The sequence below is a fragment of the Sander lucioperca genome, chromosome 18 (assembly GCF_008315115.2).
Source record: "Sander lucioperca isolate FBNREF2018 chromosome 18, SLUC_FBN_1.2, whole genome shotgun sequence".
NCBI lineage: Eukaryota > Metazoa > Chordata > Actinopteri > Perciformes > Percidae > Sander > Sander lucioperca.
The window spans coordinates 13,323,636-13,348,918 of NC_050190.1; the positions used below are offsets into that span (position 1 = coordinate 13,323,636).

The 25,283-nt window shown below is 39.7% G+C and overlaps 2 protein-coding genes across 6 annotated transcripts; both read left to right on the plus strand.

The window, feature by feature from the left end:
* Positions 1-2,120: 2,120 nt before the first annotated feature.
* Positions 2,121-17,347, plus strand: pgfb (placental growth factor b). 4 transcript variants are annotated; one of them, XM_031278790.2, is made up of 8 exons: positions 2,121-2,728; positions 7,515-7,626; positions 13,721-13,757; positions 14,997-15,193; positions 15,303-15,382; positions 15,745-15,774; positions 15,882-15,944; positions 16,037-17,347. In XM_031278790.2, the coding sequence occupies exons 2-8, from the start codon at positions 7,624-7,626 to the stop codon at positions 16,056-16,058; spliced, it is 432 nt and encodes a 143-aa protein (XP_031134650.1). In that variant the 5' UTR covers positions 2,121-2,728; positions 7,515-7,623; the 3' UTR covers positions 16,059-17,347. The 4 variants fall into 4 exon arrangements, with proteins under 4 accessions (XP_031134650.1, XP_031134647.1, XP_031134648.1 ...); XM_031278788.2 differs by lacking the exon at positions 7,515-7,626 and having other exon boundaries at positions 2,124-2,307; positions 2,421-2,728; XM_031278787.2 differs by lacking the exon at positions 7,515-7,626 and having other exon boundaries at positions 2,123-2,728.
* On the plus strand, positions 13,466-24,611 carry cipca (CLOCK-interacting pacemaker a). Of its 2 annotated transcripts, none has more exons than XM_035994621.1 (4): positions 13,466-13,470; positions 21,259-21,375; positions 21,827-21,996; positions 22,194-24,611. In XM_035994621.1, exons 2-4 carry the CDS (start codon positions 21,270-21,272, stop codon positions 22,986-22,988), a joined length of 1,071 nt encoding a protein of 356 aa, XP_035850514.1. In that variant the 5' UTR covers positions 13,466-13,470; positions 21,259-21,269; the 3' UTR covers positions 22,989-24,611. The 2 variants fall into 2 exon arrangements, with proteins under 2 accessions (XP_035850514.1, XP_031134622.1); XM_031278762.2 differs by lacking the exon at positions 13,466-13,470 and adding an exon at positions 19,953-20,086.
* The last annotated feature ends 672 nt before the right edge of the window (positions 24,612-25,283 follow it).

Below are 25,283 nucleotides of genomic sequence, written 5' to 3' on the forward strand. Positions count from 1 at the left end.
CGCACGGGTGCTGGAAGCTCTCCATTAACTCGAACGGCTTGCTGTCGCCAAGGCCGTTCAGGGACAGCAGGCGGTCTGCTTTCTCCAGCTCCGACAGTTCAAAGAGTTCCAACAGGAATGTTTTGAGTGCGTCTTACTTGCCGTTAGCTGGAGGAGCCTCTAACAGCGCCAAAGCCCTGGCTGTTGTTGAGGCATCTAAGGCCGATATCACGTGGAAATAATTTGTAACGTCCTGTGTTATTCCTCTCAGCTGGAACTGGGCCTCGATGTGCTAAAACCACGGCCGTGGGTTGTGCTGCCAAAAGTCCGGTAACTTGATGGTGGCCGCGTAGATAGCACCGACATTAGCCGTGCTGCCGGCACCGCCGAAGCAACAGCATTTTCACCACCGTTGTTGTTTGACATAATTCAGCCCCAGAACTCGTATATCATAACACCTCTCCCTTAAAGCTACAGTACCTTGGTGAAGGTCTCTTTCAGTCTTACTTGTGGGTCACCACAATTTAATATTTAATCCTTGTCTCCTATATAAGTGCATTGCATTTTTTTTAATGACGGTATTGAAACTGATACCGTTGCTATTTTTAGACCCCGTGGTATACCGTATTACCGCATTACCGCCCAACCCTAGTTCCTAATGTTTTTAAAGACAGTCTTTTTTATTTTACTCCTGATCATATCAAACCCATCTATCTGTACAGTAGGCTGGAAACCGAAGCATGTCTTTCAGAACTTGATATCATTAAAGAGGCACTATTCAAAGTTTCTTGATTCAATAAATCTCTGAAAAGAAAATTAAATCTAAGAAAGAAGAATCTTTTCTCCAACACAACAGCACAGAGACGCATGGTTAACACTATCATTGTGGGTTTAGCAAAAGCAATAAGGGCCTCAAGGTTGTTTCACGATCTGACAGCACCAGAGATCCATCTCCTCCTGGAATACGCTATCACTCGAGCCAGGTTTGTTTGTCTTGTCAGCGTGTATTTATAGAGCAAACAATTTCAGTGATCCTATTAGGCCCTATCAGCTTGTGCACCTTTAAAAACACAAATAGATCACTGTGCAGATGGTGAGACAGCGGTAAGAGTCTGGCTTGGTCCACTGAGCATACAGTCTGTGCTGCTGCTGTAGGCAGTGAGGAGACGTAATGGTCTTTAGCTCTTCTATTCAAAATATTTCACACAAAACATGAAAATCACTTGCACTACAACAGCATAGCCTTACTTTTGTTTCAGGTTGATATATTAATTTCACTAATTAGAAGTCAGGAAACAGCTTCTGGACAATCGTTGGTCCATCTGCACTTGCGATATTGCAGCAAGAAGGTGGATAGTTAGAAAGTCAGAAGGGCAAAAACAAAATAATTGTAGAGTCCAGTTCCCTGAAGAGTCACAGTTTGCTTTGCTTTCATTCTGTCCTCTCCCTGAATTTTGAAGAGCATCCATCATTACCTACATGTAGAGATACAATTTAGGAAAAGACTACTGTGATACTGCCCAGCATAATTAGAGGAAATGTCTTTCACAATCCTTGATTTTTTGCACTTACTGATGCTCTGCCAGGGATGATGGTACTGGGGGGGATGGTTTACTCTGCTTAAAGTGTCTGAGATGTTTAGATCCTGAGTGTGGTCTGTACAATAGCAGGAGGCAGTGGAGCTATTCAGCACTGTTGAAGGAATGTGTGGAAGCCCACAAGGAATCCTTTCGTTCCAGGGTTTCTCCAAACACAGAAGTCTCACACTGAAGATTAACTCTATGTGTCAACAGTAATGGAATCTCCCTTTCTCGCTCTGCAAATAAAGTCTCAGAGGAAAATCTCTGTGCATCCTGGAGCCTGGAACAGCAATGAGTACCAACCATGGCACCACTGCAAAATATCTCTAAATGTTTACCTTAGCTCTCACAGAAAGTACTCAGAAGAACTCTCTCAGCAAGTCTGTGTATACTCTGTAAATCACCTGTGGTGTATAGTCTAGAATTCAGAAATAAAGCATCAGCAGCAGTGTCACAATATCTGACAACTTACAGCATCACATACATTACCATTACATGGATTGCAGCTTAAAGGGGCAGTTAAAAGAATCTCATGAGTGAGTTGTGTGAGGAGAGATGAAGCAGAGCAGAGAGGAGGACAGAGAAGGGGAGGAGATTTAAATGGCCAGCTTGTGAAAAGGTAGTGTGGGGGCAATTAGGAGCAAGATCGGAGCTCAGAGCAGGACTGAAAACTGAAACTGTCGGTGCAACTTGACGCATGGATCGTCACACGTTTTTGGACTGAATATACTGCTTTTATTTTTACTTTGTGCACTGAATATGCTCTGCCACTATTTCATGTTGTAGAGTCGTTTTAGGATGTGTGCTTTTGATTTTTAATGTGAATTTAAATACTTTTTTGTTTGTATTGTGTTGCCGCAGCACTTCCAGTTCGCCTCTGGGACCTTATTCATTGGCACAATCCACTTCATCAGGTTACACGCGGCAGCGGAGCTACGTGACTGCACTCATTCTCAGCGTTACTGAACCGGGAACGGATGAGTTGGAAATTCCCGGTCAGTAGGCCTATCTTTTTTTCTTTTCTGAGTAGTTTGGCCCTTTTGTTGGATTGTTTTATTGAGTGTACCGGGGGCCATCAACCTCTCTCCACTCGCAGACATCGCGAAATGAAACTCGGTCTTGTCATCCAGACTGCGGTGGCGCTTTATCTGCTGCTCTCACCTGCACAGGTAAGTTACATTTACTGAAACTTTAAGCTCGGCAAGAAAAAAAGAAAAGGGGATTTTTTTTTTTTTTTTTCGTTTTACCTCAAAATAAGACTCATCACACAAAGATTTCTACGCACTAGTTCGATTATTTGGGCTATGTGTCTAAATGACGGAAAGTTATTGTGATAAATAAATAGCAAATGATGTGCCTATTGTTTGTTAGTAGCCTGGTATCAGTCCAAAATGTAGGCTACATAGAAAATGGTCGAGTCAGCAGAAGCATGTTGATGAAGTGATAGCCGAATAATATATTGTGCTGTGACACCTTCATACCGCTTTTGAATGAGCGCCAATCTGCTCAGTTCATTCATAAGATGGAACGTGACAAACTGCTACACTCTGCCTGTGGAACACATGATGTAAAGTGACTCACTGCATCTGGCGAAACTCACTAAGCTTATAATTACAGCCGCATCATACTTTTCGCAGACATGGATTATTCTCACTCCTGTATGATGAGACCTTTTTTCTTTTGCAGTGTAGATTTCCATCCAGAAAACACTCTGATAGCAATGTTGGTGAGAAATTCCTTAAATAAGCAATCTTTATATTTGAATGGTAATAGCTATAGTTTTTAAACAGATACTGGTGAGTTGGCAAGCTGTTGAGCCTAGTGAAAGTGTTGGCAGTGTATCAGGCAAAACTGGCAAGAAAGTTTTTAAAGTATTGGATTTCTATTCTTTTCATCTGCACCTGCAGCTTTTCCTTCCTGTCTTGTTTCATCTCAGCATATATCAGCATGTTTATTGGGTATGTGCAGTGTGGATAATCACAAAGATAAAGATCAACCCGATCGTGTGTGTGTGTGTGTGTGTGTGTGTGTGTGTGTGTGTGTGTGTGTGTGTGTGTGTGTGTGTGTGTGTGTGTGTGTGTGTGTGTGTGTGTGTGTGTGTGTGTGTGTGTGTGTGTGTGTGTGTGTGTGTGTGTGTGTGTGTTTGTGTGCAAAAGATCTGTTGAAACTTAATTTCAGTTCTGTCATATCACTGTCAGGTTGGCAGGGGATTACTGTAGTACAAAGATGTTCTGTTCTCTGTTGCCTGGCATTGCCTTTTAGTCTTAAAATGAAAATGTGCCAGAACAGAGCTGAAACTGGAGTGAAAATCTCATTTAAAGGCCTATGTAGAAACACTTGTAAGAGGATGTGACATTGGACAGAAGGACTCGTGCCAACTAACACACAGGCTCTTGAACCCATTCAGTCTCTGATTTCCTCCCAAGGTGGCTCTCATGTTTAATGTAAAACCAGGCCATTGTTGCGTCCATTCACTGCTACTGTCACACTTCATACACTGCTGCAGCCAGTTGAACTAAGTAACACTGTTTTGTTCTAATCTTATGCCAGATTACAGGCCATATTTGGAAGTATTACACTCATAAAAACTTAGGCTCTCAAGGTTGGAAAAAACTCCAGGTCCCACTAGATTCTCTAGCCAGAGACCTCGCAGCTGTTGCTGAGTTGAGAGTGAGTGGGAGAGGCATGGCATCACCACATCTCTACTAATCCTCATAATCAGCTCATGGCCTGCTCAGTCAAAATAGGAGTCACAAAATCCAGGGCCCTTCAACATGAAGCAAGTTAAATGGCCCCCCGCTGATCAAAAGACTGACAGCAAATGTAAACCATTCAATTCTGAGATTCAACAACCTGTCAGCTCATACTATCTACTATGAGGATCTGAGCTTTGTTATTTCTGAGGTCTTTCTCTCACCCTTCAGTTGCCATAATTGCTTTATGTTGAAAGATCATCTTAAAAAGTAAAGGTTGCTCTGCTTTCCCTCTTTAGTGCAAAAGCACACCTAAAGTCCATGAATACGTCTGAGGGACTAAATATTTCACATTTTTAGCAGACAAGCAACACTCATGCTAGCAGCTCTTTTCAAGTCATAGTGACAAAATGAGACTCTTGGTAGGTGTCTGTCCTGCCAGCTCCCACAATAAACTGACTGGCGTACCAAAGTGGAAAAAGCAAACATTGATCATGTGGTTGGGAATGCGATTTCTAAATGTTTTTTTGGGGGTTGTCTACCCATTAATATGTGCCACTAATGATATTAAGGCTTTCACATTAGTGTCACAGCTGGATCTGCCGTCAGCAGTCGTGTGACTCATGCAGTCATTCATACTAAGAAACACAGAGTAGCCAAGAGAGTGGTTGGGGTGAACTTCATGTTAAATTCTGCTTTACTACCATGGATTTACAGCATATCTCAGTGTGTGTGTGTGTGTGTGTGTGTGTGTGTGTGTGTGTGTGTGTGTGTGTGTTTGATGAAACAAGTGAGATGTTTATTGTGGCCCCTGCATGTTGTCAAAATATCTATTTATGTTATGTTTCATCACTATTGTCTCCATATTTCCATAGTTTATTACTAGACAAACCAAAGAGTGATTTTTTACCCTGCTGCTTTTGTGTAATTTTCAAAGGCCAGAAGAGGTCAAAAGTTACGGTATTCACACAAATGTCATCTAAAAATGAATGTATTCTTGTTTAGCATAAATGTTCCAATGGGTTCAGGTTGGGAAAAATTGGAAAACAAACGTAGCTGTAAAATGTAGTTGTTTCACTGCAGAAATGAGCCATCACTACTGCATTTATTTCCCATTTTTGAGCTTTAATTAACCAACATTTTCAAGCTAACAGCTACATACATAGCACTAAGCAAGCAGCCCTTGGTGATGTAGTTAGGTACAAATAAGTTGTGGTGAGTGTAAAGGTGAAGTACAGCCATGCACATGGTGAGATTTGAGGAAATGTTTACAGCTGAGTATAAGCATCTAAACCAGTACTGATGAAAGCATGACGTCATTGGGTGTGTGTTACCTTTTGCATAAGAAACATTATTTCTACTGTATGTTGTGATTTATCTGTAAGCAGAATCAAAATTCTAAAAAATTCAAAATAGAATTCATGTTTTCCCAATTCCTGTGATTAATTCTCTTGAAACTGTCCTGGTCCTATTCAGATATGGCTCTTGATAAAGGGTGGAAGCACTCGTGTTTCCCTTTGAAGCAATGGTGGCCTCTTTGTCACTTACAAACGCTGTCCACCAGTTATTTTGTTCCGCGACACTCTGAATTCTCCTGTTTAGTGTATTATCAGTATTTCCTGTGCATATACACCACATACTGTATATATACATTGTGTGTGTGTGTTTAAACTACAACACTGTGAGTATTCCTGCTTAGTCCCTGCCTGTACTTAACTCTGCATTTTAGATTTGATTATATTGAAAGAGCTTTGCCAAAATCTGCCGTAGTACCTGTTGCCTCCTGCCCATTTGGCATTTCCCCCGCCTTATTATAAAAACAATTGAATGTAATGGATCTGTGTACAATACCTCCTCTTTATTGTCATATGAATGCAGGTACAATCTTGCCACAACACAACCACACTTATGTGATTATGAAATTATTTCTACATGTCTAGTTCAAAATACCACATTTTTCTGATATAGGAAAAATGTATTGACTAATTCATTTGACTTTGCCGAACAGACTCATCACCTCACCAGTGAAGCATGTTTCTGATAACTGAGCAAAAAAAGAAAATAGGAAGGCCTCAGGGAGCCTCGGCTTCTGCTCTTGTATCTCTGTGTGTGTGTGTGTGTGTGTGTGTGTGTGTGTGTGTGTGTGTGTGTGTGTGGACATAACGTTACACAGGTGTTTCCTTTACGCCGTCACGGGCTGCAAAACAATACTTGAGTCTGACCATTTGCATTGCACACGTGTCTGTGCTTTTGTTCATGGTGCGTCATAGCCAAGTGTAGATGACATCAAATTTTCTGTAGTTACAATAGAGTTTCATCAGCAAAAGGTTTTCTAAAACATCAACAGCTAACATCCGGTGTAGGTTTCAGTTTATCATAATCAAAGAGCAACAGGTTTTTTGTCAATATGCAGCTCAGTTATCAACAATCGAAAGATTAAAAAGTAAAATTATTCCCTTCTGTGTCTCTGGCTTTCTCCTGCACATCTTTGTAGTTCAGATGTCTGCATGCTGAGCCATGCAATGGCAGTGACCTGCTGATTGATAGGGCTCTTATTTGCACTGTTGTGGTATTTCTCTCTAGTTGTAATGCCCTAGCCCAAGGGAGGGTCTTAATCGCAATCAGGAAATATGGATTTCTCCTTCCCTTCTGCGGAGGAGGAGGAGCGGTGGCGCTCGGGGCAGCCGTCTACTTAGCAAGCTTTAATCTCCCATCTGGATGTAATTTACTGTGGTTTACACAGGGAGAACAACGTTTACTGTAATAGAGAACACAATTACCACCGGTCAGCCTTATCTCAAGACCTGTGTTGTGTGTGTGTATGTTTGCGGACAGGGTGCATGGTTTATACAGTGGTTGTGTGTGTCTTTAGTGGGGCCATTTGTGCATGCATTAATGGACTTATACTGAGGAAATGGTGTTTATTTAAATCAACATTTATATGGACCTTTACCTCTCCCCTGTCACTTGACCTCATTTTATTGACAAAAATAGACAACCACTCCAAGAAAACATGATGCCTGTAATGTTTCCAAACTCACAGCAAACACTATTATTGTCTTTATTTTGCGTCTTAGAAGGAGTTTTAGGGGAATAGTTTGACATTTTGGGAAATATGTGTATTCACCTTCTTGCTGAGAGGGAGATGGTAGAGGTAAAAGGTCAATCGAGCAAAGAGACAGTTAGCATATGTTAGCATAAAGACTAGCCTGTAATCTGTACAACTGAAGTGTAAAAAAAACGACAAGTTTTTGTTTTACAGGTACCAGACGATTGCTTAGCCAGACACAGTGACTTCCTGGATTCTTGTCATCACAGTGAGGTCAGGAAACCAGCTGAGACTCCAGGAAGTAACAGCTACCAGCCAAGAAATGGTACAGCATATAATCCCCCATAAAACCATCACACTTTGGTTTTTGTACGGATTAAACAAACAAGATATAACATGCCAGTCAGTGCGCTTTAAAGGTGCTGGATTTTGTTATCTTTGGACTCAGCCAGGCTAGCTGTTTCCGACTGTTTCCAGTCTTCATGCTAAACTAAGCTAAGCTAACCATCTACTGCAAATTTATTTTTAAGGTTCTGGATTTATCTCAAAATCCTACAGTCACACGTGTTTATTTATTCTACTTTGTGGCTTTGAATCTGTATGACACCCCAACTAAAAGTGTGTCTAATCTGTGGAATAACTTTGCCTTTTAAAGGCTCAATTCATCCAGATAGCTTGAAAAGGTGTTGTGGCATGTTTACCACATGGTCTGTTAAACTGTTTTGGCTTTGCTATGATCACAAGCCCTGACCTGACCACCCTAGAGACCCAGCTGGATACTGTCAGACCTGTAATGGCACGGCTGTTATTGTAGGTTCACCCACCTCGTTTATACAGAACAGAACCTGGCTTTCTTTTGTAGTAGCGGGGAATAGATACTGTGCCCTGCAGGCCCCGTGAGAGACCAGAGAATTACAGTCGCGGTCATGGTGTTGATGATGTGGAATCTGGTTCTCGATAAAGGATGGATGAGGACACTCAGTGAGGCAGGGAGGTCACTCTGTTTCTCACTTGTCTAGCCGTCTTTGTGTTTGTATTCACTTGTTCTGCTTTAGTGCTCTCTGTCCTGTGTGGGCTCATGTTCAGAGCCAAGCTTCAGTCAGGCCAAAACCAGGAAACAGCTGCTCCTGGCCTATATGTTTTCAGTGAGTTGGAGATGCAGGTGCTTTACTGGTCTGGATTACGGCTGGGATGTTTGCCAGCTTTAAATTTTTGGCTAACTTCCCCTCTGCATGCATCCCTCAAATCACCAAACTCTGTTCAAGAACCAATTTAGTTGACAGAGATGACCAAACCACAAGTCTGCATCTCATCCGTGGTCTGTTTATCCACACTGTCACCCTCGCCGATTAAGGTTAAGTTTGAAAGTAGACTCTTTTGGAAAGCAAATAATGGCATGATGCCCGATCTAGCTGGGATCATTATTTGCTTGAGTCAAGAAGGGTTGAAGAGGGGTTTTCCAAAAACTCAGTCCAAATGAAACCAAACAGTCATGATTATCTTAACCATTTAAACTACGAAATGACTCAAAATCTCATGTAGTTTTTTGGTACACAGTTGCGATTCTATATTGAATTACACCCAGGGCGAGACCCCCTTCGAGCCCCCCCCCCCCCAAAAAAAAAAAAAACACACAAAAACACACTGAATTTTGCAGAATTACTATATTATAGTGTATATTTATTTTAAGGTCTGATAACTTATACTGTCATATTTTTTGCAGAATTGTGTTCATTGTCTTTTGAAAATGTTGGCGGTGAAGATTGTGCAACTTAAAAAGTGTGTTTCCTGTTGTAATTGCAATAGTTAAATAACTGGATTCTCTTAAGTGTGTTTTTCAAGTGTTCTAATGAAAGATTTGTGCAATTGAGAAATATAATTTTCTCTTTCACTTATGTTATTATATATATATATATATATATATATATATATGTATGTATGTATGTATGTATATGTATGTATGTATATATATATATATATATATATATATATATATATATATATATATATATATATATATATGTATATATATGTGTGCCAAAAATATATACAATCAGAAATATAAAAAATGTAACAAGAGCAGAGAACAACAATAATATAAAATATTAAGAATAATATGCAAATAAAGTATAGAATAAATATTCTAAATAGCGCAAATCCTTCATCACACAAATGTGAAAATGCACTAAAGTGAATCTAATTGTTACACTACTGCACTAAGAAACTAAAACTAAAACCTGACCTCAATGTTTGCATTTCAGACGGCCGACACGAACACACACGCCTATCAACTCGATAATAAAGCTGTAAAGTAAGCTATCTTTCAACTCAGGATAGGATTGGAGATGAAAAGTTTAACTGACACATAACCGCAATCAGCTTTGTGGGTGCTCAGTATTAGCGGAGCACTAATGGTATCGGCGCCTATGCCCAGCAACCCGTTCAACCCAGAGATGAACTGTCCCCCACTCCCCCCTCCTCTTTCCCCTTCTCACACAGCTTCTCTGTGCAGTGTGCACGGAACCTTCTCAGCAAGCAGGGGCGCCAATTTGCCAATTCCCCACATGGTGAAATGATAGATAATACAGTAGAAAACCGCTTAGAGGAGAAGTGCTCGTGCCGCCCCCCGTGTGTCATGAAAAAATGCCGCCCCAGGCGGCTGCCCACTTCGCCCGTGCCAAAAACTGCTACTGCTGGTACAGGTCTGAACGTCTTCCTCAATCCTCAGTCAGTTGACTAAGCCTGAAAGTGATCAGTGTGCAAGCTCTTGTAGTTTGTCAAAGATGATGAATGAGTGGCTGGTTTAGCTCAGTTGGTAGAGCAGGCGCACATATATGGAGGAGGTTTACTCCTCAACGCAGAGGCCGCAGATTTGACTCTGACCTGCGGCCCTTTGCTGCATGTCATTCCCCCTCTCTCTCCCCTTTCATGTCTTCATCTGTCCTGTGAAAATAAAGGCCTAAAAATGCCACAAAAAAAAAGATGATGAATGAGCATGGTTAGAGGACTATACAGTAAATACATCATAACTCAGTTTACACCTTTTTACACCTTTTATCACTCACAAAAACATTTGTGTGGTAACTGGTGATAATTACTGTACATGTCTATGGGTTTATTTTAATCTCCTCTGCTAATAAGGATTTGAAACTGAAATCCCTCTCGCCTCTACACCAAATATGGGGAAGTTCTTGTGAAAGCTGCTTTTAAGATGAAATGTGCCAACTGAAGAACTGCTGGACTAGTGCTTCTTATTTTGATGGGTAAAAATACAAACAGGCTTCACTCAGAACTCAGAACATTTTGACATTGTGTCAACCATATGTGGCGTGACCCAACAAGCCAATCATTGTCATCTCAAACCTAAATGAGCATCTTTAATGATACTCCACTTTTATGGGTAGATTAACAATATATTAATGAAAAAAAATATGTTTTCATGTAAAAAGGATTACATTTTGTACTAGTGCATGTATTATTACGTACTTTTTTTTGCATTTCCCCTGGATTCAAAGTACAATTAAATGAAAATGTCATCATGATTATTGGGCTTCTTAGAATACCTTTCATTTCAAATGACAAAACATCCTTACTGTCATTGTTTTGCAATCCAAAGGAGAAGAGAAATTTAGATGACTTAATCCAGTTCTGCATAATTTTTGGATCCAGTCATCTGAGAGAAGTTGGCTCATCTATCTTGGCTAAACTGGCAAAGAAACCGATCTGCATTTGATTTTCATTGCTTTACTTCATCTGTAAGTCATCTTCATTTCTCTTTAGTAAACACACTGTGGAATATGCTGGCTAGTGGCCATAGTACCTGCTGTGGAATCCCCCCCCCCCCAGCTTTACCCTCAAAAGTTTAATAATCTTTTATGACCATTATGCTGGGTCCCCATCATGTTTTGTTTTTGCTCCCTACGCATGCTGCCCTTCCTCTGACAGATGGACTTAAGCAAAGAGGTTAAAGATGACGCAGTTCAGCTGTGTGGGAGTGGAGAGTAGTGAGGCCTGGGCCCTGAGGCCTGACAGCAGGAGCCCAGGGACACAACAGGTCCTCAGATCTGACCCAGAGGACAGAGCAAACTCTTAGCCAGCAGCTTACAAACTTTCACTAGAGACTTCACAAACATAGGAGACTAGTTTCCAAAGCGGCTTCGCAATCAACCACGTCAACCCCTAAATGCCATAGTTTCATTACTAAATATATATATATATATATAATAGCAAAATATTTTGCATTCGTTTTTGCAGAAAATGAAAACTAAGCACAGTGGAGATATTTTCCTTTCTGCATAATAGTAAAAAGGGATGTTTTCCTTTTGTTGTTGTTCTTGTTTTTATTAGGATTGGAATAAAGCTTTTTAAATGATTTCAAAGCAGTTTTTGTATTTCCCACAAACCAGATGTTGTACAAGCAATGCAGAGGACACAAAGTAGAGGTATTCCATTATTAGCCAAGTGTAGAAGAATTTATAGTCAGGTCAAGTTTAGTTCTAGCCCTTAATCACAGTGAAGTCTCAAAGCTCTTAACACCCAAATTATGAAAACAATAAATGAAAATGACACACGGCAATGTTGGAGTAAAAACTCCCTGAAAAAAGGTCATCAGGGAATTAAGTGAAAGAAACCTTGAGAGGACTACTCAGAAAGCAATCTTGATTCTGGGATTTATAAAAACAAAATTATTCACATTTATTGATGTAAAGCGGTTCTCCCTTCCCCCCAGAGCTGAATAACCTCCCAGTCACCATTAATTACTCAGTATTACAAGTGCACGATGAGGAAGAAATGGCTACGTGAGGATCTTCATGCAGACTTTGATAATCTGGCAGCTTCTTGTTGGCAGCTCACTCCTCTGTTCTCGACCACAGGAGGTGCCAAAGATGCTTCCTCGTCATGTCAAGGATTAACCCATGACCGAGGTCAGAAAATCCTCACCACATTCTGAACTGCAACTGAGAAGCCAGAGCTAAAAAGCCCTTGTGACGTGGAGCAGCAATAGAAAGAAAGAGAGTACAGATCATATGCCAATTATCACTGGAAAAAAGGATTTATTTTATAAGCCTGGCATTTCTAGAGAAGATGAAAAAATAATCAATGCCCCCCAAGGAGTGGAAGTGACTTTTAACAATAACTTAAACTGAACTGTGACTCCCATGCTGTGAATGAAGCAGATTCTGCTAGCGAAGCTTATATCCTGTGGTGCTGTTGTAAAGCCGATACAGTTCAATGACCGCCACTCTATGGAACAGCTTTTCTGTCAGAGGAACAGCTGTACATTTTGGCCAGATGAACAGACACTTTGAAAAAAAGGGAGATGCCTGAACAGATCCCCTAACACAGGGAGGACTGAACCTAAGTGGTTGACTGGAAGCTCTTGTGCATCTATTGATATGAAATCTGTCGTACAATAATTTCTGTTGCTGAGAAGACAGATCTGTCCCACATATACAGCCTTCCCTGCCACTTTATCTCAGTGACAGTTTTACAAGAACCTCTAAAATGTTTGTGTGAGTGTGAATGCATTATCATCATCAAAGCAGGAAATTCCTCTTTAATCACATTGTTTGGAAAAAACAGTGTAGCACTGTGCAGTTGACAGATGCTATCCTCACTCTCAAACTAAATTTGGTCCATAACAGGAAGTAGATGCATTTTAGCAACATACAGATGGTGTAAAAAAGCAACAGTCCTTATTGGCATCATTTGGGAATGTCATTGTCTGTCTGTGTGCTATTATATAACAATGTTTGGTCCAACACTTTCAGTTATTCTAACTATCAAATGGGTGTGTGTGTTGCACAAAAACTGAAATGTAACACCAGAGGACAGATTGCGGAAGCAGGTTGTCTGTCGCCGGTCCGGCTCTTCTGCTAGAGGGTATTTTATTAATCGTAGATTTCCCGTCCTGAGATGGAGTCAACTAGAGGATTTGTGTTTTCCCAGGCGAATGAGAACTGCACTCTGTTTATCATGGGATGATGGGAAAAAAATCAAGACGGAGGGGGAAACCATCAATGGGAAAATAAATAGAGAGATGAATCTTACACCACAGGAAACAGATTTTGAACCTAAACAGTCGCGCACACACAGGAACGTCATATATATGAGAGACTGGATCTATTGCTTGTCAGAAAGACTTTTCCACTGCAGGGTGGAAAAAAAGGTGTGTGATCGCCCGCTTTATTTTTACTGCAGTTCCAGCTAGCACCACTAGAGGACAAAGATACTTGAGTGTCTGATATTGGTGATACTGCAGGCTGGTGCTGTCTTTACAGTAGGGCATTTTGTATACAAGTTAGAAAGGTTTGTATTAAAGTAGTAGGAGGTGCAATGTGTGAACATGTAGCCTACTATACTATGTAGTCACAGCAAACCTGAATGAATAATCAACATTTTTATTTTCTGTTTTGCAGAGTCTTCCCTTGTCAAGCATAACCAATACAACTGAAGGTAAGAATTTCTGCTTGCTTTATTTGTGAAATCTTCTCTACGTGTTGGGGGTGTTCCTTTTAAAATCATATTTTACAACACGAGAGTCAACAAGAGTTACTTTAAAAAAGTAGTTACAACTATTTTGTCAAACCATATTTTTTACAGTGTTTGTGGTAGAAGTCTGATGCAAACCAAATGAATGGATGCCAGATCTGACAAAATACCTTTGAACTAAGGTGTTGAGAAATATTGATGATTAAGTTTTATTAATTTCATCTGAATTTAGAGAATAGCAGGGCATATCTAGACTAGCAGGGATTACTCAACTGCTTACCTTCTACCCTCATATCCTCTTCCTCCCTCCAATATAAATTGGTGCTGCTAAAAGAGGAATACATTGAATGTAAAACATGCAGCCAGAGGATTAGAGAACATATAACAGAAAAAGCAGCAGACATATAGTAAGCTCAAGGAGCTGCAACTGGCCAGTGAACTGGCCCTTTGCGCTGTACAACATTATAGTTTGTGGCCTCATCTTCCTATCGTAGATGCTTCCTCAGCCTTCTCCTCCCAGCCTGAAGAGAGCCAGTTGTAGTGTCAGGCTCCATTCGGTGACCCCGGGGGTCACTGCAGTCCCAGAGGTGCCTGGGGGGCAGCTCAGCTCCAGCTCCAGCAGGGTTCTGTTCATGGCCATGTTTCCAATGTTTGTTTTCTCTTCCTTCTCTGTTTGTTCGGTCGTAGTCGTCCCTGTTCCTCCCCCACAGACTGTGCAACTGGGACACTTTCACACATATACTCTCACAGGAAAGGGTACTGTACATTACACAAACATTTTTACTTCAAAATGAAAACAGGATACACACTGGCGTATTGCAACTGGTTTTATGTTTCTGTGTACATGGTATAAGTTTGCCATTGTTGGATTATTGAGGTAATTACTGATACTGTTTGTGTGTGATCATAAACAGTGCAGCTTAATTCAAGTAGTACAAATACCTATTTTCTGGTAGCTCTAATTAAGCTTTACATACATAAACTCAAATAAGTTGGATGTCGATTGCAATCTGCACTGTGAACTTAAGATAGCAAGACAGATAGGTAGACAGGAAATAATAACAAATATACATTTATCTGACCTTGCATCCTGCTTAGCACCTGTATTTTCCTCTCGAAGCAAGATTCCTCAAAAGAAACACAAGCTGATTCATTTGTAACTGCAAAGTGGCCTATGCTCAGCCTCCATACTCTCATCCATAGTGTTGATGTTCCAAGAAGTGTGGGGCCGCAGCTTCTGCCGGACCATTGAGAAGCTGGTGGAGGTGGTGCAGGAGTACCCGACAGAGGTGGAGCACATCTACAGCCCCGCCTGTGTGCCGCTGGTGAGGTGTGCAGGTTGCTGTGGGGACGAAAACCTGGAGTGCCATCCCACCCACACCACAAACGTCACCATGCAGGTAAGACAAGGACATGTGCAATCAATTATTATTGTTAAATTTGTGCGATCCATTACTATATGTGCTGTATTTGCTTCTATTGGTAATCTTAACTGGTTTTATCCCTTAGCTGTTGAAAATCAGGCCATCAGAGCCAGGTCAAGAATATGTTGAGATGACGTTTATGGAGCATCAGACATGTGAATGTAGGTAAGAAAACAAGTCATTTGTGACATGAAATATTCATAAGTATGCAAATACCAACCCTGTCTACCTATAAATTACATTTATGTATGTAGTGCCATCAAAGTTACATTTTCTATTAACATAATGAGGACATTTTTAATGTTTCTGCCAAGTTGGAAAATATTCACACTGAACATATCTGCTAAAGGCTAAAATGTTTTGCAAGTGAACATAATCCAGCTATTATGCTTCCCCAAAACATGCTTGTCAAAACAAAGTATTGGTACATAAATATAATTTCTAGGAGACAGGTTTGGCACATACTTACAACTATCAAATGATGTTGCACCTAGATGTTCGTTCTAATTTTTTGATTTGTTCCTCAGAGTCAGGAAACCTATTGTGAAGGTTGAAAGGTAAGAACATGAATGTATTGCTGCATCAGTTTTGAGATTGTTGATAAGAATAATAATTTTCCATCTGAGAGAATGGAGGCTTGTTGGTAATTGTGTTCCCCTTGTAGGAAAAGGCAAAGAGGAAGAGGAAGAAAAAGAAAGGACAGACAAAAAACAAAAGAATGTGACAGGTGATGGCCCAATCTTAGGTGAAAGGTATTCATACATCCTCCAACCATCAACTAACAGCATTAAAGATCCCTTATTCTTTCTTGATTTTCAGGTGCCAGAACCCTCGCAGGTAACTGCAGTGGCGACCCAAACCCCCAGTTGCAGTGTGGCTCACTATTTATTTCCAACCCAGCATCCAGAGTCTCCTTCGCTCATCTATTAATATTGTGTCTGCAGCCAGAGACTCAAACAGCTGGGTTGTTTTGCTGACATGCCGTCCTGCTGATGGGCAGAGTGTTTAATGACAAGCTTTAACCGGAAGTGTGATTTGATTGGTGGAAACACTGCTGTTACACACCTGACACAATGGACATCCTGGGAGCCAGTGCAATGTTGAACCAAACAGGCCGACGCCTTCTCTTTTATACAAGTTATTACTGCATCAGTTATTGTAATTTGGTCATTTCTTTGGTATTTAAAGGTGGTTACACTTGTTTAAAATCTATATTTATTGATACATCTGAATATTTGGACTAGCAGCCTTTAAAAAGTGTGTCGTTTTTTGTTTGAACATTATTTGAAAAGCCTTGACTTGTCATAGCATTATATGTCGGACAGTTGGTGTGCAGCTGCTTTGAATGCAATAATGAAATGTTTCCCTCTAGTGTTTGTGGAAACAGCTTTCAAACGTATTTGTTTCTAGGTCAACGATAAGAATAAGATTAGACATAAGACAGTGTTGTCAGTCACAATCAATCACTTCATCAGCTATTGGAATCCTCTATCACATATGGTTTAACTTGCAAGAACAATATAAAAAAAAACGATCAACTGAAGACATGTCCGCAGAAGATTGTGTATGAATAAATGACTGATATATACAATTCTCAAAAATCTAAAAGTTCTAAGTTCTAATCTATCTCTCTTTCTCTATTGTCGTGGAGGGTTCGGTCACATCAGATAATTATCAGTAGATCAGTTTCTAGGCTGCAGAAGGGATGTGGCAAACCCAGTAGGAAGGCAGACCAATACTACAGTAACCAATACTCAAGCAGTAATTTGGAATTGATGCCTATTATAGATTATTATTAAAATTGTTGTTGTTTTTACTGTGATTGCAAGTTTCTCACAGATATATAAAAACTTTGCTGTGCTTTGTGCAGTTAAACTGCACACATGCCTCTACCCTGGTGACACAAGACTCCCATTATAAGCCCACACCACAGGTGTCTTCCAGTCTGTTTTGGAAACACTGCAGTAAGGAAGGGATCAATTGAAGTAGTTATGTAAAATGATGTCCTTTTATAATATTATTTTAGATTTAAGGAAAATATATGAAAATGTACAAAGTAACATTTCTACTGCGCTAGTATTTTTATTTCATTTAAATATTTATTTTGTAATTAAATTGTTATGGTTGTCAGTTTGTCTTGTGTGATTTATTTTAAATACAGATTTACCTGTAACAATAACTAATAGTAGCCTCATTTCAAATGACTTAGCCTACTTTGCTGTCATTGTCATAAAACTATATGATATAACATTACGATATTTGTTTCATTATTATTATTATTATTATTGTGTGTATCAGTACAGTTTCTGGTACCTGACAATGTCTTCAAAGACCTCCCTAGGTAGGTGTTAAAACAATGGCTGTCAGTCTTTTTGTGCATATGGGAGAAGGTAGCCTTTACGACTTTCTGCCAGTAAATGTCTATTTTAAACCAAACCACAATACTTTTCCTGAACTTAACCCAGTAGTTATGTTGACTAAACCTAAAAAAAATTATCGATTCTTGATTCCAATGGGAGAAGTAAACGTGAATACAGATTATGACAGATTCTTTCGCCCCCTAGTCACCGAAGCAAACGTTGGACCCATCTTTCACACATCTTTCGAGGAGCATCTCGCTGCAGTCTGCGGGAAGGCGGGGCTTGACATCAAGCCCCGCCCACATCCAAGTCAGTCTTTTTTTTTTTTTTTTTTGCCTACGTCACTCCCCATACGCTCGAACGGATCGAAGCTGATATAGCCTCTGTTTCACATTAGATGACAGAAACTGATGTAAGCTAAACACAAACGACATTCCATGCAACAACAGTGAACTGTAATTGGGCCCGTGTACTTGTTCGTTCATTTGATTTCCGATTTTGAAACGAAAAGAGTGGTTCGGAAATAACGTAAGACTGCTCCGGTGAAAGCCTTGTTTTCATGAGCTTCTGGGGCTAGCTGCTAACTAGCTCGGAAGCTAACATCTAATGGCAGGCAGGTTGCTAATTAGCCAATGCTAAAAAGTATGGAAGTACTAGTTTACCCTGCTTTTTATCAATATTCCTCGGTATTTGTCTTTTGGTGTAGTTTCCTAACATGCTCGTAGACATGTAAATTAACTGTTTGCGTGCTAGCTAAGTCAACGGTCATCACCTTTTATATTGTAACGTGAAAGCTCAGGCTGCGTTAGTTTCAGCTAAACCACAGCCGCAACTTGCACTGCCCCGTTAAAATGCAACTTCAACCCTCGGATATAACGGTAATCACGTAGCGATTTTACTGTATGACATCTGTATGTGTATTCGACCTTTTGAAATACTTAGATTAGGTGTGTTACTGTGCAGGTAATATCCGAGGAGCATCTCGCATGATTGTGAATTCTACTGAACCAGACTGAGAGACCATTTAAAGGCTCAGGAACCCTTTGCAGGTGTTTTGGATAAATTAGCTGATTAGAGTGGGACACTTTGATCCTAAAATATTGAACCTTTTCACAATATTCTAATTTTCTGAGGGTTTTCATAAACTGTAAGCCATAGTCATCAAAATTATAACTAATACAGGCTTGAAATATCTCGCTTTGCATGTAATAAGTCTATATAATTAGTTTTACCTTTTAAGTTGAATTACTGAAATAAATGAACTTTTGCAAAATATTCTAATTTTTCGAGTTTCACCTGTTAATTGTTAAAGCAAAATCGCCCCTTTGTACATTTGGTTGTAATGACTGAATTCTTGCTGTTAATATGAAAGTCCATAACGAAACAACACACCATTCTACTTTTGAGGGCTAAATTAAATGAAATATGGCTCGTTGACCATTTGAACACATTGTCATCAATATCAACAAGGTTTAAAATGACCCATTTTTTCAAATTTGGATATAATTTCAAAATCGGAAATCAGTAGTAACTACATGAAAACTTCACTGTTGCATGAAACGTTGTTTGTGTTTACCCTACATCATCAGTTTCTATCTAATGTGAATCAAGAGGCTATCAGCTTCGCTACCAGGCTGTCTTTTTTCTTTTTTTTTGTCTTCAAAAAACTTTATTATTCAAGTACAGATCCATAAACACATTGAAAACATTAAATGCATACATACACGAAAAAGGGGCGCATGGAATTTACATTAAAGTGGTTGTGAGGCATTGTAAATGTTCAGAGTCCAGATGGCTTTCTTATTTGTCAGTCCTTTTTTAAAGTTTCAAAATATAATTTCATGTCATTTTTAAATTGGTGAATATTCGGTTTTCTTTCAGATCATTTAAATTTATAGATATAACATTTTCAAATAAAATTCAAGATTCAAAATGAAGACGGCATTTATCCAAATAATTTCCTTCATAGTAAAAAATGCTACCAGGCTGTCTTGGTCCGTTCGAGCGTATGGGGAGTGACGTAAGCAAAGAAAAATGGCTGACTTGGATGTGGGTGGGACAGTGGGGCTTGATGTCAAGCCCCGCCTTCCCGCAGACTGCAGCGAGATACTGTTTTTCGAGACCTGTCTCGGCAAAACACTCTCGCGAGATCTGTAAGCAAACGTCAACTTAAGTTCGTAAACGCCACAGATAACACATTTTCGTCGTGCTAAATATGGTGTTCAGCTGTGTAAACATCTAATGTTGGCAAAAGATATAAATATAAATAAAAGATGCAATCTAACTTTTCATCTAGCCACACAACGTTCACTAGGCCAACTCATAGACGGTGGGCCAACTACACTAACAAACGAGGCCACGCCCACTTAGGAGACAGGATGTACGTAGCGTTACCGTTTCACACGTGAGAATCTTTTCTCTAACCTTCTCTGGCACTCCACCACGGAAAACTAGCTAATCTTGGGTGACACTATAAACGGATATTTGTTTTCAAGCAACGGGCCTATTGGTAAGGTTTGCAAAAAAATAATACTTTAAAATAGCCAGTCGCGTGATGAGCTGGTTGCCAAGCTGAAGCTACAGTAGCTAACGTAACTGTTAACTGAGCTAACGTTAACAGCGCAGGGGCAGGGAAGATATAGGGGATACAGACAATAATGTTGCATTCTAGCTATATTCTAAAATGTTGTTACTTGCAACAGCGTAGCTAGCTAGTTGTCTAACGTTAAACGAGGTTAAGTTAACCAGTGTATAGCAACTACCAGCAAGTTAACTGTCGTTCACAGTTAACTAGTGTTGACAGATGTATTTGTAAACCACAATACTAGCTATAACGTTAGCAGCATTAGGAAGTTGTAAATAGACAGTTCATACCCCCAGTTTATAATATTGTTTGCATTGACGTCTTTTCTTCGTCACCATAATTTGAGCAATGTCGGGAAATGTTGAAAAGCATGTCTCACAGTAGCTCTGTGATCAGACTGGTGACGTCAAGCTTAATAAATGGACTCGACTTTTATAATAATGTAATCTTATACTACGCTGTTAAGTATTTTGACCTTTTTAACACAATATCCAATTTGTGGGCGTGTGCATAAGCTTTTCTCTGTAGGTGAAGAAACACATTTCAATATACAATGATGGTTTAGTAACGTACCGTACAAAACTGCACAACGTAACATTACAGCCTTAAAACGTACTGTAAAGTAAACACACACTATTTAAATTAGTAGTTTCAGTAAGACAATCATTTAAGAAGGGAAGTATTTACAGCAGGCCTGTTATATTGCCTTGCATTACAGGATACTGGTGTTTCAGATTTTCTGGCTCTTGGTGTAGAGTAGACTGATCGGGGAGATACTGACCCATCAGTACCCAGTTACTTGTAGCTATATAATTAATGTAAAATATCCTCCACAACCAAGTGAGGTGAATTATTCCTGGCCTTCAAGATACTAAAATGTAGTAATACAAAATAATGGAGTGTAAATAATGCACATGCAATTTTATGGTTAAAAGTTGAGTGTCTTTTAACTTTTTCTGTCTCAATTAGAGTCTGTACTGGGTGCTAACTAATAGTCTTGTCTTTGCCAGCTCATGACAGAAGCACATTGAACTCTGTCAAAGTCTTGTTTTGATCTTGTCAGTTACCTTTCATCTCCTAACTCTCCATTTTTCCAGAAGAGACCAGTATGAGCCATTTCAGTAGACCCGACAGACACAGGACACCATCGTTGACCAGGGCAACACACCTTAGAGCATTCAAGTCTGACCTGGAGCGAGATTCGGGCTTCTCAGGTTTGATTCAATTACGTTACTCTATAGTTATAAACCTTTAAGTTTTATGTTTGTCCCAATGTATGTTTTATTTTAACACGGTAGTGTGTTGCCAGTGTGGCACGTGTTGTGAACTAGTTGTATCTGTGTATATAATTAGCATTTCCATGATTAGAAAAAAAAAGGCTGTCAAGTCATTAACAAGGTCAACCCTAATCAAATGTAGGGATCTAGGTCACATTTTCTATGTAGGTTATCCTGTATCCCGTAATTTTTCTATTGACTTTTATTTACACTATGAAGGCTGACCTGGATTTGGTTTAACCCTCATCATCATGTTGATAGTATCTTTTTCCAGATGCTCTTGAGACGCTTATCTACATCTGCCACTGTTTTCATAGTACTAATGTTCTGCCCCCGGTGCTGTGTTTTTAACATGACAAGACTCATATGCTTGTCTCCCCCTCCTCAGATGCCAGCTCTGAGTACCTCAGTACAGTCGATCTGACTGACTCTGAAGATGCAGGAAGGCACGGGTCGCTTGTCGGCCAGGACCCTTCTGGTCCGCAGGTGGCTTTGATAGGAGGCTCGTATGCTGGACTGTCTCCAATGATCATCATGAATAACATTGTCTTAAAACAGGTAAAATACAGCAATGGATGTCTGCCTAGAACTAATCCAGGGCTTTATTGTCAATTCAGGGTGAAATTACCTTCGGCTAAGAGTGTGCAAATGTAAAGTCTTGGTGTACGTTGTAATTTGACTGTTATGTTTAATAGATAATAGATATATTGCACTTTTTTGAATGTTTGTTCATATGCTCCTTTTTTTCACTCTAGCCATCCCCGATGGTTCCAGCAGAAAAACAGTGGGGTTTTCCTTCACCCTTGGAAGTAATGCCTCAGTCACAGGTGGTTCTTCTTCAACCCATGGTATCAAATGGTAGCAACAGCTCTCCGAAGACTGGCTCTGAAAATACCCGACAATCAAAAAGCTACATGCCCATCCTCAAGTCGTATCCCAGAATTGCCCCACACCCAGCGGACGCGCCCATAAAGAAAGTGGAATCCTCCAAGGTGAGGGTGAGCTCAACATCAGGATATGACCGGCGAAAGAAAAAGCACCACCACGGCCACCGGCGCTACAGCTCCCAAAGCCCGCAGCCAGCACTGCAGACTACAGTCAACCCTATCTCCAACTTTGAAGCAGCAAACCATCAATTACAGGCAGCTGAGAGTCAGGAGCACCTCAGTGACAAGTCTCTCTCTCCGTTGGCAAGGAGCAGCTCTTTGCTCCCCTACACAGATGAAGTCAGGACACATATTGACAGCAACAGGATGGATGCTGACCAGGACTACGCAATCTCAATAGACAGTATCAAACTGAAACGTTTCAGCAATACCTACAACATTCTCAACAAATCTGGCTTGCTGGGGATCACCATGCGCACGAAGCAGCTGATCAAGGAGAATAAGCGCACCCAAGGCCAGCTGCAGCAGCTTCAGCAGCAAACAGCTCTGCTGCTGGAGGCTCTAAGCAGTGGAGACCCGCAGCTCTGGACTAAACTGCAGCTCTCTCTGCAGCACACAGACAAGGAGCAATGTGGAGCTAAAGCCAAGAGAGTCATAGCGTGATATATTGATGGATATGACCAGCAGTACTCAATCAGGGGGACACAAGATGATTTATTGAATGTAAAAAGGTATATCTCAAATCTTTACGCGTGAAATAGTCATTAGCAATCAGCGATTTAAGTAAACATACAATAACTTAACTAAACTATATACTTTCACGCTTTTATCAGGACAGTACAAATCATCTTAACATTCAGAACTGCTGGTCTAATATAAAGCTGAAGCACATTAATACCAAGTGGGAGTGAGAAGCATGCTTACATTTCAAACCCTTGCCTATAATAAATTTTCTTGCCTCTGTTGTTTCAAAATGGCAAGAATCACTTGCAATAGGGCTATGGCTTCTATATGTTGAACCCCTAATTGCATAAAAAGCATGTATACATCACATGCGAGGGCACATGGGGTTAATTCCTTATACATGTCCTGAATGTGATTGCTGTATAGAAAATATAAGCATACTTTTTTAAACCCAGTGTGGACACGTGGCCTGTGTTTCAATTTCCTCTTTACTGAGATCTTAAATCAATAGGACAGCGTCTTGTCCATTTTTTCATTTACTTTGTTTTTTAAGTTGGATGAGCAGATGCCTCCTTTGTGAGGAAGTGTTTGTATAAACTAACAGTTTGTATTCTCAAACAACAGCTGGATAGCTCACAGTGAGAGTTCAGAGGGATGGCAAAACCATAACATTTTATTTTTGTTTGTAATTTTACAAAGGTTTTGTTACTTGGTGTCAGTATTATTTATTTGTAATAATGTTTCGGACCAAGACTAAAGCAGTGTGAATAATATTAACAAACCAAGCACATTATAACGAGTTTGCCAGTTCACTGGTAAAGATATCTATAAGAACTATGTAGGAATTTGCGAAAGATAAAACTGTAGCAAGTGAAGTGCTGTAGCCATATATATTTTCTTTTGACTTTGCATATGTTCCTGCCATGTTCATTCCTGCTGCTTAAGCGTAGTGTTATGTATGAATGGAAACTTCAAGGCAAAGACATGACAACTAAATAGTTTCATATTACAGACTCTTGCACTTTAGTTATAAGATTACTGACAACTTGTTTAGACAAATGTTACAACTTGTATCCCTAAATGAGCGTTTTCTATGTGAATATAAATGTTTATCTGGATGCCTGTGCCTTTTTGAACATGTTAATGTTTGCACTTCATATCAATGCTTGAGCAGCTTAGATTGTGAGCTTCATGTGGAGGAAAGTTAAATGTACTTAAAGGTCTCCAAAGAATTAATATTCTTCTTTTAAACTAAACAAATCATGCCCTGGCTAGGCGATCCAGAGTTGATGTAGAAAGAGCATGAAGACAAGTTGATTCATAAATGGTTTGTTTTTAAATGTAAAGTCAAGGTTACCTGTTGTATTATTTATTTTAGTAACAATATGCTACTGTTGCAATATTTTTTAATCATGAGTAGTTGTAAAACTAAGAAATGATCAAATTAGTTTTGAAAGGGCAAAATTAGGGTTACAAAAATAACTTTAAGATTACTATTCAAAGATTGCTTTTTTTCTTGTTTTTGTGAAGTGTTTTCTGTGTTGTTTAGCAAATGTCACTTTGACTAATAATGAACTGTCATAAAACTCTCTTTGAAGACCATTTCCTCTCAGTTGTGTATTTCACTTTCCTACCCCAATGTGAAGTTTTAAAAAAAACAATGGTTGCTTGTTGTAATTTGAATACTTTTATTGGTATAACAGAAATAGACAAAATAGCTCTAAAAAGTATACTTATTGAAATCCAAAACATCTTAGACATGATGTTGAATATGTCAGTAGCCATAGTAGCAGCATAACAGTGAAAAGTCCTGACTATTATTATACAGACGGCCCTATCGTTAGCAGTGTAGTGAATACATAATACATCTTTGGGGGTCATCTGTAAGCGTTTAAGACGTGTTTATGGCACATTGTGAATAATACCCTGGATAATAATATGGTAATCATCTTCACATTCCCACCCACCCAGTCTTATAAAGGAGCATATCACTGTACTGTCTGAGTCACATTCGAGTAGAAATCAGTGTGACAGTTTATTGTCAGAACAATGGTGCGAAGGCGGCAGTTTTTGCTGTAGTCACATACTGTAGTTTCCTTGTCTGCTAGCCCTTAACGTCAAAGTAAATTATTGTTGTGAAAGCTACCGTAAGTTTCCTGAATGTCACATTGTAGCATCCTGCACGAAGTGTGGAAGAACAACATACTTGATTGGTAATCTCAGAGCACCACGTGGCACAGGCATTCAAATCAATAGCATGATATAAAAGCTGTG